This window comes from Orycteropus afer, unplaced genomic scaffold (assembly GCF_000298275.1).
Source record: "Orycteropus afer afer isolate SDZICR_OR568_19922 unplaced genomic scaffold, OryAfe1.0 scaffold00006, whole genome shotgun sequence".
In the NCBI taxonomy this organism is placed as follows: Eukaryota; Metazoa; Chordata; class Mammalia; order Tubulidentata; family Orycteropodidae; genus Orycteropus; species Orycteropus afer.
Genome location: NW_006921593.1, coordinates 8,133,646 through 8,146,075, shown reverse-complemented (window position 1 = coordinate 8,146,075; position 12,430 = coordinate 8,133,646). Strand labels below are relative to the sequence as shown.

General features: G+C 47.5%; 1 protein-coding gene across 1 annotated transcript in view; it reads right to left on the bottom strand.

Annotated features, from left to right (window-relative positions):
• The window catches only part of GALNT17 (polypeptide N-acetylgalactosaminyltransferase 17), a 501,273-nt gene that overhangs the window by 202,869 nt on the left and 285,974 nt on the right, over nucleotides 1–12,430 (bottom strand). Inside the window, exon 4 of the mRNA XM_007940592.2 lies at nucleotides 3,258–3,432. Coding sequence (XP_007938783.1) covers nucleotides 3,258–3,432 — 175 coding nt within the window. The remainder of the gene's footprint in view (nucleotides 1–3,257; nucleotides 3,433–12,430) is intronic.

The window sequence follows — 12,430 nt, the reverse complement described above, 5'->3', positions numbered from 1 at the left end:
ACATAACAAAAGCAAAGCCCTAACAGGATGCCATGCACAGGTTCAGGGCCAGGACTTCAGTACATGTTGTGGGAGACAGAATTCAATCCACAGCAATAACCATCTGCGATTATCTGCTCTCCTCCCTGGGGTCGGCAGTGCTTCCCTGTGGAAGAGTAACTCCTCCCCCAGACCTCCAATCAGCGTTTGACGTAACAAGTCACTTGCTTTGACCAATGGACTGTGAGCAGAAGTGATGGATCGGAGCAGATGTGTCTGAGCACACTGGAAGCTTCAGCCACCACTCTAGTCTCTGAGCCACAAAAACAGATGTCCCGGACAGGAGTAAGGGGCTCTGGTGGCTCACTGCTTAAAGCATTTGCTGCTAACCAGAAGGTTGGCAGTTCAAACCTACCAGCCACTCCTTAGGAGAAAGATGAGGCAGTCTGCTTCCATAAAGACTGGCTGCTTTGGGAAACTCAATGGACAGTTCTACTCTGTCCTCTAGGGGAGCTGTGAATCAGAATCGGCTCAGTGCTGGTGGGTTTTTACACAGGGGTGCTCCTCGGATCCCTGAATGAAGAGGGCACTCCAAAGAAGCCACAGACAAGACAACCAGCAGCTCACGTGCCACACCGGCTAGAGACGAAGCTTTGTTGCCATGAATCCTGAGACTGGGCAGAGTTGACTGCCACAGTGTAACCTGGTAAATGTCAGGACACACTGTCCTTCTTATAAAGAGGAGCCACAGAGGGCTTTATTCACACGTGGACATACGCCGCCTGGGCAGCAACGTGGATGAGGGGTCTGAAGGGCTAAGAGTGGAGTCATGGAGGATATCAGTGAGAATCAGACTGTCGGATCCTTGAGGGCAGGGACCAAGTCCTGCCAGGTGGTGAACTCTGGCGAGGCCCTGCCCAGGGATGTTCCGGTTTTACCACCGAACACCCTGAATTCTGGAAAACCCGTCAGTCCTGGGAAAACAGAGACAGTTGGTCACTCAAACCCCAGTGAGAAGAGTACCTAGAACATGGCTGGCATCCAAGAAGTATATGCCATAGAATGAACTCAGGCAGCTACTGCATTTGTTTAGGTGAAAAACAACGGCAGTCCGCGGTGGCAGACAAGTCCCTGGGTAGCACAAGTGGTTAAGCACCCAACGACACCTAACTGAAAGGTTGGCGGTTCCAACCCAACCAGAGACACCTGGAAGAAAGGCCTAGCAACTTGACCAAGGTTTCAGCCTTGAAAACCCCAGGAAATGCAGTTCTACTCTGCACACACGGAGCTGCCCTGGGAAGTACAGTTCTACTCTGCACACACGGAATTGCCTGGAGTTGGAATCACCTCAATGATAGGAAGGCAAACTAGTCTGTTTGCTTTTTCCTTTGGGTAGGAGTGGCTAGGAGAGTGGCAAGGGGCTCTGGTGGCACAGCAGTTAAGGCATTTGGCTGTTAACCAAAAAGGTGGCGGTCCAAACCCAACAGCTGCTCCGCAGAAGAAAGATGACGCAGTCTGCTTCTGTAAAGACTGACAGCCTTGGAAAGCCAGTGGGGGTTGCTATGAGTTGGAATCAACTCGATGACAGTGAGTTTGGTCTGGTTTTGGTTTGAGAATGCGGCAGTCACAGAAGAGGGGAAGAGGCAGCTGTGAGAAATATTCAGAAAATGAAAGTGGCTGGAGTTGAAGGTTGGTTGGACGGTTATGTGATGAGAAGGAAGAGTCAGGTAGAAGGGACATGGGTGGGTGTCACCAGTATTAAGGGGTGAAATCAAGGAGGTAATGATAGGAAGGCAAAGGCAGTGAGCCAGTGTGGGATATGCCAAGCCTGAGGTCCAAGGCCACACTCAGAAGCACCAGTTCAGATGACTGACAAGCACAGGGAGCTACTCAGAGTCACCTGGAAGGGTTGCTAGGACCCTGCCCTCTGCCCTGGTGGCACAGTGGTTAAGCATTGAGCTGCTAACTGGAAGGTTGGTGGTTTGAACCCACAAGCTGCTCTGCAGGAGAAAGATGAGGCAGTCTGCTTCCATAAAGATGACTTGGAAATGGTGTGGGGGAGTTCCACTCTGTCCACCAGGGGTGCTGTGAGTCAGAACGGACTCTGTGGCAGTGGTTTTGCTTTTGGTATGGGGCAGAGGTTATTTAAAGTCTGACTTAATTCATCTTTGGTCAGTTAGCAGTAACTATATAATGGTATTTTGACCTGGAAAGCCGTATCCCGCTAAATTGAAAGGTTTGGGTGTTTCAAATGTTTCACTCTTCACACGTCCAAAATCCCCCACTTCCTGTGGGCTTGTCAATTACTCTCATTTGCCCTTTTCACCAGAAAACATGTGAGTGAGTTGCAGGGACAGAGATAAGCCCTTCCTTTTTCCAAATGATGTTAAAGACAATCCTGTGAGTTCTGGGAAGCTTTGCCTCAACAGGTAAATTTGTAACCGGATCTCTTTTCTCCTCACAGGAGTTCCTGGGAGGCCCAAATGATCAATGCGCTCAGCTGTTAACTGGAAGGTTGGAGATTCAACTCCACGACCAGACACCTCGAAACAAGGCCCGGGGATCTGCTTCCAAAAACTGAGCCACTGAACACCCTATGGAGCCCAGGTCCACTGAGACCCACTGGGGCGTCAGGAGTCAGAATCGACTCAGTGACAACTGGTGTTTTTCCTACCATCGCAGCCAACCATTATCTTCAGAAAAGGGAACCTGCAAAGCTTTTGAGAAGAGAATATAACTGTGGCTGTCTTGTCTCCTCAGCAAGGGTTATCTTGAGTTCGGCACAGTTAACACAGTGGAATCCGTGAGAGCCAGAACTCCACGGGATTGTCTTGATTTTTGGGGTCTCGCAAGTCCTCCACCTCTGACAGGATGCAGTGTTACCACTTTTCTCTCATTCTCTACTAGTGGAAAAGATCTGGGTTTTCCTTCTCGGATAGGCCTCTGCCTCACACAGGTCCCAGCTTTCACAGGTTTATTGCCTATTATTTTCATGGGGTATTTTGACAATGATGTTGACAATGAGAATGACAGTGATGACGGATGGAGGGGACAGCAGACAAATTTCTCCTACTTCCCAGTGAGATGATGGTCTCATCACATAACCATCCAACCAACCTTCAGCCCCAGCCACTTTCCTGCTCTCACTTCCTCTTTAAACTGACCCTTTCCTCTCCATTCCAGAACAACTGAGGCAAAAGTGTCCCACCTCCCAGCTCCCAGCCCTCCTGCCCACACCGCAGGTCCCAAGGGCGCCTCTGTCCCAGCTGATCACCTACCAGCCAGCTGTGAATTCCACGTGGGCATCGAAGAAGCCAGTGACCTGGCCTGTGGCCGCCTTCCAGCCCTCAATGCGAGCCCGGATCAGACCCTCCCTCTTCCGATTCCGCACAACCTTCACCAGGCCGGGGTAGCGCTTGTGCACGTACTCCTCCAAGGGGGCCTTCAGCTCCTCTGCAGACGACAAAATGCAAGAAGGTCCCATAAACACGTGCAGTCAAGGGTGTGTCCAACTCACTGTGATGCCTGCAGATCTGCAGGAAGTTCAGGGACTGCCAAGGAGTCTACACATGCACCGCCTCAGGAAAGAAGCTCCTGGGTGGCACAAATGGTTAATGGGCTTGGATGGTAACCAAATGGTTAGAGGCTCAAACCCACCCAGAGGCACCTGAGAAGACAGGCCTGGCTATCTGTTTCCAACAGTTCATGTTGTCGGGTGCTGTCAAGATGATGCCGACTCATAGTGATTCCATGGGACAGAGTCGAACTGCCTCACAGGATTCTCTAGGCTGTCATCTTTATGAGAGAAGCTCTGGTGGTGTAGTGGTTAAAGCACGTGGCTGCTAACCAAAAGGTCGGAGGTTCAAACCCACTAGCCACTTTGTGGAAAAAAGATGAGGCAGTCTGCTTCCGTAAAGATTTATAGCTTTGGAAACCCAATGCAGAATCAACTTGATGGCAGTGAGTTTGGTTTGGGTTAACCTTTGCGGGAGCAGCTCACCCCATCTTTTCTCCCACAGAGCTACAGGGTTGGTCTGACCTGCTCACGTTGTGGTTAGCAGGTGAGTGTTTAACCACTGCACCACCAGGGTTCCTTTCCAAAAGGCAATAGTCCTGAAAATAAACCTTATGGGAGCAGCTGGACTCTGCACTTACTCATGGGACCACGAGTCAGAACAGACGCAATGGTAACTAACAACAACAATTTTAGGAGAACGGACAAGGCAGTCAGAGTTGGAAGACATCTCTGACACACATATACGCTCAGGGTGACAATGTTGTACGACGGGTGTGGCTAGGGAAAATCCAGGCCTGGCGTCAGACCACCCCTGCTGCAGGTTGCAAGGGTCCTTTCTCCTTCACAGGCTGATGTTCCTGTCCTCCTGTAGCCCCTGGGTCCTGCTGGTCAACCTCTCCAAGGGCTTTGCCCACTGAACACAGAGTGCTCCTATGAGATCTGTGTGGCCCAGACCCACAGTCCTGCGTCAAGTGCAAAGGTAACAGGGCTGCACTGGTCTCTGGCTGTGAATCAGTCTTTTCCCAGTAGTAGAAACACCACTGTGGTGCTGAAGTCATGCAACCAGGGGCTGAACGTACTCCCTTCTGCAACAGGCAGGTCAGCGCTGTACTGACATGCTCCAATTGAATCCTAGGAGGTTGTTCAATTAATTCCATGAATTAACTAGATGAGCTCCATTTTGCAAATGAAGAAACTCTTAGAGAGGCTAAGCCCCGATCTGTGTCTGAGTTGGTAGCTTTGTGTACAAGAACCACCAGGTGCAGGGAGAGCAGAGGAGGGCCTAATGGAGCCACGCAGATTTCAAGGTTCCCTTCCCTTGGAACCTCCCATCTTGCAGGTCACTAGTGGGATCTGGGGGCTGCCTAGGGGATTCTAACATAAGCAGCACGAAAGCAACGCTTTAAAAAAACATCATTAACTTGGCTTGGCTCTAGAGAAACCTAAAAAGACTGTGTGACCAGAAAATGTTCAGATCCCTCTTTCCAGGTACACATGATAGCTTTGGCCCCATTAAAGCCATCCACTTACAACATATCTAAGGACTGATCACTTTGGGTCATGGCCATTGCTCCTGGAACAGATGTGGCCATGTGACTCAGGAAAACATAGAGGATGGGGTGTTTAGATGGATGGGGGTGAGAGAGTCACCAGGGGCACAGTGACTTACCAGCCAAAAGGCATGGAGGGTGGGGAGCCGTAGGTTGGTGGCAAGATAGTACCTTTGAAGGAGAAAAGAAATAGAACCTTGCGGACGGGGCGTGGAAGGGATGAAGAACCCCTAGGAGGTAGAGCATGTGTTTAGGAGGGCAGGAGTCAGGTGGCCTGGGCTGGGGTCCTGTGCTACCCCTGACGAGCTGAACGACCTTGGACAAGTTAGCCAAGCCATTTGCACCTCAATGTCCTCGTCTACAGAGCAGGTGCCATCGATCAGATTCCAACTCCTGGTGACCCCATGGGTGTCACAGTCGCACTGTGCTCCACAGGGTTTCCAATGACTCATCATTCAGAAGCAGATCACCAGGCCTTTCTTCTGAGGCACTGGGTAGGCCAGGCTAGAATCTCCAATCTTCTGGTTAACAGCCAAGCATGGTAACCATTTGCACAGGGAGCCCTAGCTACAGAACAACAACAACAACAAAAAAAAACCAAAACCACCAAACTCACTGCCATCAAGTTGTTTCCAACTCATAGCAACCCCCACTGGGTTTCCAATGCTATAAATCTTTATGGAAGTAGATCACCCCGTTTTCCTTCCATGGAGTGGCTGGTGGGTTTGAACTGCTGACCTTCCAGTTAGCAGTGAAGTGCCTTAGCCACTATGCCACCAGAGCTCCATCTACAGAAGGGGGATGATAATAATAGTACCTACTTCATAGGGTTGTTGCAATGATCAAATGAGTAAATATACAGATGGTTGGAGCTGTATATTAATTAATACTCAATATGAACAGTCAGTCTTGCTCTGCAAATACAGCTAGGGCCAAAAAAAAAAAGTAATATAACATTATAAAAGAAAGAGGCAAAATTATGATTATTTATACAGAATATAATTATATTCCTGGAGGAAAAAAAAGAAAATCAACAAAATCATACACAAGTAAAACTTTGCTAAAAATAATTCAAATATGGTTGCAGTAGTACACAGAAAACTGCCAGAAACGCAAGCTGGATTCAGAAGAGGGTGTAGGATGAGGGATATCACTGGGATGTCAGACAGATCTTGGCTGAAAGCAGAGAATACCAGAAAGATGTTTATCTCTGCTTTACTGACTATGCAAAGGGAATCCATGGTGTGGATGGATCATAATAAATTATGGATAATACTGCAAAGTACAGGAATTCTAGAATACTTACTTATACTCATGAGGAATGTGTAAACAGACCAAGAGGCTGTCATTTGAACAGAACAAGGGGATAGTGCATGGTTTAAAATCAGGAAGGCTTCAGGGTTTTATCCTTTCACCACACTTATTCAATCTCTATGCTGAGCAAATGATCTGAGAAGCTGGACTGTATGAAGAAGAATGCAGCAAGAGGATTCGAGGAAGACTCATTAACAAGCCACAGTATGCTGGTGACATAACCCAGCTCACTGAAAGTGAAGAAGACTTGAAGCACTAACTGATGAAGATCAAACACTACAGTCTTCAGAATGGGGTACACCTCAACATAGAGAAAACAAAAATCCTCACAACGGGACCAATAAGCAGCATCATGATAAATGGAGAGAAGATTGAACTTGACAAGGATTTCATTTTCCTCACATCCACAATCAATTCCCAAGGAAGCAGCAGTCAAAAAATCAGACAACATATTGCATTGGGCAAATCTACTACAAAAGACTTCTTTAAAGAATTAAAAAGCAAAGATGTCACTTTGAAGACTAAGGTGTACCTGACCCATGCCATACCATTTTCAGTAGCCTCATATGCATGTGAAAGCTGGACAATGAATAAGGAAGACTGAAGAAGAAGCGATGCAGTTGAATTGTGGTGCTGGCGAAGAACACTGAAAATAGCACGGACTGCCAGAAGAACAAATAAATCTGTCTTGGAGGAAGTGCAGCTGGAAGGCTCCTTGGAGGCCAGGATGGCCAGACTTAGTTTCCTGTGATTTGATCATGTTATCAGAAGGGACCATCCTTGGAGAAGGAGATCATGCTTGGTAAAATACACGGTCAGCAAAAAAGGGGCAGATTCTCAACAAGATGGACTGACACAGTGGCTGCAATGAGGGGCTAAGCATAACAACGATTGTGAGGACGGCACATGACTGGGCAGTGTCTCCTTCAGCTGCACACAAGGTCACTATGAGTCAGAACTGACTTGAGGGCACTTAACTCTCCAAAAAAAAAAAAAAAAAAAAAAAAAAAAACAAACTCACTGTCATTGAGTCGATTCCGACTCATAGCGACCCCTCCTTGGGTGTCCGAGGCAGTATCACTAAGGAAGCAGATTGCCCAACTTTCCTTCCGAGGAGTGGCTGGTGGGTTTGAACCTTCTGGTTAGCAGTCAAATGCCTTAGGCACTATGCCACCAGAGCTCCCAGCATTATCTCTGGCATTGTGCAAATGCTCAGCATTTGATAGCTGGTATTAATAATGACTGTTCCTCTCTTCCCTCCACGTGGGTTTGGGGCACCTGAATGTAAGATTTCTGAGCAACCAGAGAGCCTGAGGAAGCCACGTCTGAGGTGGTAAAACTAGGTCCACAACGCCTATAAACCGGAACTGTGGTTCTTCAATTTGAGGGTGCATCAGCACCAACTGGAGGTGTTGGAGCACATTGCCAGGACCACGTCTATGGTTTCCTTTTCAGACACAATGAATTGTGGTGTGGATGAGGAATATTGAATATACTGTGGGCTGCCAGAAGAATGAAGAAATAAGTCTTGGAAGAAATACATCCACAATGTCCCATAGGAATGAAGATGGTGAGATTTTGGTTCCCTTATGTTGGAATTACCATCAGGTGTGTCTTCAGACACCAATTGGTAGAAAAGGACATCACGGAGGGTCACTGATGGCAAGGGAGGACTTCATTCAATGAGATGGACTGACACAGTGGCTGAGACAACGGACTCACACGGTGAATCCATTGACCAGCAAGATGGCACCTGACTGGGCAGTGTCTCCTCTGTTCCATGTACAGTCACTATGAGTTGGAGCCAAATCAACAGCAACTAAAAATAACGATTAAAGGGTGAGCTCCAGTATTTGTGTTTCTGAGAAGATCCAGGGGTGCCATGCTCCAGGATGGGGCACCATGGAACTAGAAAAATGCGTAGGCTATTCTTAGCACATGCCCTCAATAAGCATAATCCATTATTGATTAAGCATAATCACCCCAGAGTTGCTGTTTTGATCCTTGAGTGTTGCTCTAAAAAAAAAAAAAAAAAAAAAAAACAACCTCAAATGGGTGAGTTTAACAAACAGGAGTTTATTCGTTTTTAGTTAAGAGCCTAGAAGCCTGTGATGGTTGGAGCTGTGTGTCATCTTGGCTGGACCACAATTCTGTGTGGTTTAAGCAGTTGTGATGTGGTTAATCCCATGATAGGATCAGATGTATATGTTTTGTGCAGCCAATGTGTTGAAAGGGAGTTTCCCTAGGGGTGTGGCCTGCTTCCAGTATATTTATGGACATCCTGGGGAAACAGACACTTTTCTGTGGATTGGGATTCTGTTGTGCTGTCCACAACTATTCGTGAGCAAACAATCCACCATTCAGCCTGGAGATCTTGGATTTGTCATTCATTGGAGTCAACAGCCAGTCTACTGCCTGCCAACCTTGAGCTCCTCAGCCCCTGCAGCTGCATGAGTCAGGAAAAGCCTCCAGCTTGACGTTTGATCCAAGAACTTTAGACTTGCCAGCTTCTATAAATGTGTGAGCCATTCTCCTAAGAGAAATTTCTCTTTCTCTCTCTATATAAGCTTTACTGGTTTTGTTTCTCTAGAGAACCCAGTCTAACACAAAGCCCAAGTTCAAAGTGCCAGGCTCGAGGGGCTGGCTGGAGGCCCCTCAACCTTGGGTTTCAGCTCTTTCTCTTGCTCCCGGTCCCACTAGAGCTGGAGGCATCTCTTCGCTAAGGCAGCTGCTGGCTGCTGTGGCTGAAAAACCCAAGGTTGACAAATAAAATGGCACAGTCTCAAGAGTACCAAACAACATGGCAGGCCACCAGTTCAAGTCCAGAGACAGTTCGAAGATTGGCAGGAAACGTGGCAGGCTGCTGACCAAACACTTGGCTGCATGCTGGGTCCACGCATGCCAAAAAGCTGACATCTTCCTCATGATTTCTCCTTACATACTGGAAGCAGATCACATCCCTAAGGCAGTACTCAGCCGCTCCAGTAGATTCAACCATGAAGTTGATTACAAGTCTCACCATGGGGAAAAACAACATCCATCTGCCAAGCCACTCAAAACCAGGCCCAGCCAAGTTGATGTATAACCCTAACTACCACAGGGGCCAATGGAGAAGGCAGGCTGTGGAGACACTCTGCTTCTTCACTCACCAGGAGTGGGGCAAGGAAGACCAAGCAACTGGGACTGGAGGGGCCCAAAGAACATCTAGATGTCATGTCATGATTTCCTGTTTGCTGGGTTTCCCTGCAGGCTAAGTAAATGTTTGGAGCAAGAATGTTAGCAAAATGGTTGGGGCAGCCAAGCCTGATTGGTTTTTCATTTACTCCCATGTGAGCAGGGGAGGGAAGGGTACACCATTGAAGGTAATGGACCACAGAATGGGCAGAGTGCCTACAGCATGGTCTGATGGGAATCCTGCTTGCTCATCCGGATTGGTCCATGATGGCAGGACCGATGGAAGATCAGGGCCCATGTACTGAGTGATGAGTGCTGGACACCATATAGGGGACCAGCAGGTGCAGGTAACTCTTAGCTGCCAGACAACCTAGGTCTTCATTCCAACTCTGTCCAGTAACCAGATGTCATTTCCTAGCCATGTCAGTCACCATGGCTAATTACCAAGTATCTTCCTCCTTTGTTAAGTGGTTGTGATCAAGGCTGCAGGGAAGAGAAAGGGTAGGAGTTGAGGAGGCTGGGAAAGAGCCTGTGGTTCAGTACCACTGCCCTTCCCACATCTCAAGGCTACTGAGCTATGGATTTGAAAAACAGAACGAGATAGAAGATAATGCCTACTTATTTGGTGCTCACTCATGGCTGTGAAGCAGAAATGAGATGCTACCCATAGAGCCCTTAATATGCATTCGATAAGTTATTCCAATAATAATCAGTCTCTTACTGTTTTAACACTGAAGTTATTCTTATGAATCACTTCTCACCAATGGTAGTGTGTTCTTCCATCTACTCAGTATCATTTTAAAGTCTGTGTCCCACTGTATAGGGACAAACAACATTCCCACTCTTCCAAGGTACAGGGACTTACTGTTCCAAACACAACTGGAGTGGCAGCCTATGGGCTTTATGAGAACACTGAGGGAGATGCCACCACCCAATCAGCAGGGTTCAAGAACAAGTGACGCTGAGCAGACGTCTCTTCTCAGTGTGAGTCTCAACTTTATCAGGTACTGGGTTGTGCTCCTGCCTGGATTCATCAACAATTCAGACACAAGCCTGCTCTCTCTCTCTCTCAAGATGCTTACAATCTCATCAAGTGGGTGAGACATGTTCAAAAATGACAATGTCACAGGGTGAATGCAGCTAATTGCAAAAGAGAAGTAAAGGGTGCTACAGAGAATCTCAGCGGGGAGAATTCTTTTGGCTGGAGGTGTTTGTGGAGAAGGTAGCATCTGAGGTAAGCAGAAGGTCCTGGGTGTGTGCTCTCACTACGCCAGGAAACATGAGCAACAGCAAAATACAGAAAGGTAAAATCGGATTCACCTGGGGAACTACTGAAAGAATCACGCGTGTCAAAGTTTAAGTCTGGGTGACTGGGAAGATACTGTTAACTGTGACAGAGAAGAGATGAGGATGAACAAGCAGATGCATTTACTTGGGGACAGGCTGAGGTGAGGTGCAGCAGACAACCAGGATAGACAGCTGAACCAGATGATGGTCTGGACAAAAAGAAGGGCAGAGGGTATCAGGGCAGAGTGGTGAGAAGTGACAACATGAGAGGGTGACTGTTGTAGGGGATGGGTCAAGAATACTCAGAACCACACTTTGGGAAAGAGCTGTGTTTAGGAGGCAGGAAGAAGAGCTACAGAAATGACATCACAGGAGCATCATGATCCAAAAGACAGATCTTCCAGAGGCAAGGTATGTACATTCACTGTATAAATATTTATCAGCAGACTTTGTCTTGCTCACTTTGGACATGTCACCGGGAAAGATAATCGTTAGAAAAGGACAGGATGTTTGGGGTAAAGTAGAGGGTCAGCACAAATGATGGAAACCCACCAGGAGATGGACTACCATAGTGGCTGTGATGACGGGCTCAAACATACCAAGGACTGTGAAGATGGCACAGCACCAGGCAATGCTCCAGTCTGTTCCACATAAGGTCGCCATGGCTCACAGTTGACTTCATGGCAATTAACAGCAACAACAGGGATGAAAGGACACAATCCCTGTCCTCAGAGAGCTGCTCGACCCCCAATGTCAGAGGAGTCAAATGCACTAGAGAGAATGGGAGCTGAGAATGGGCTGTGGGTCTAGACAACCAGTAGGTTCCTGATGGGACCGGTAAGAAAAGGCAGTCTTTTCCAGATACAGGTGGGCTTGTGGAGGCAGGGTTAGCACAGAGAGAACTGGGTGAGTGAGATGGTTTGGAGAGACTTCCAGAAAGCCTAGCCCTGAGGGAATATAGGGTAGTGACAGCCTGGGGATACTGGAAAAAGGGAGAAAGCAGACCAGTGTTAGGCAGGAGGAGATGGAGGAGTTGTGCAAAAGACCAGACTCGACTTAAAGTGAGTGGGCCTACAGGTTACTCCCAGGCTCAACATGGAAGGTGTGATGGTTAATTCTATGTGTCAACTTGGCTAGACAAGGTTCCTGGTGGTTTTGCCAAACACTAGACTAGTCGCTGTTCTGTAATGTAACACAATACAATCATCTTTCATAATATGATGTCATATAATGCAATCACTTTCCAGTAAGTAATGTAATGTAATGTAATTAAGCAATCAGTTTAATGGGGAAGTTCTTAGGGCGTGGTCTGACTCAGGACTATAAATAGATGTTTTGATAGAATTTGCTCTCTCATGCTCGAGTGCTGTTTCTCTTTCTGAATTCTTCCTGTCGTGCGAGCTGTGAACCTTGGGTCACAAGATGCGGGAATCTCCAATCTGCCACCTGACCCACAGGTTTTGGACTTGCCAGTCCTCACCATTTTTGAGCCAACCTCTTGAAGTAAATCAGTATCTGTCTATCTACCTACCTACCTACCTACCTATTTTTCTATCTTTTCTTACCTACTTCATCGATCCATCCATCCATCCATCCACCCACCCACCCA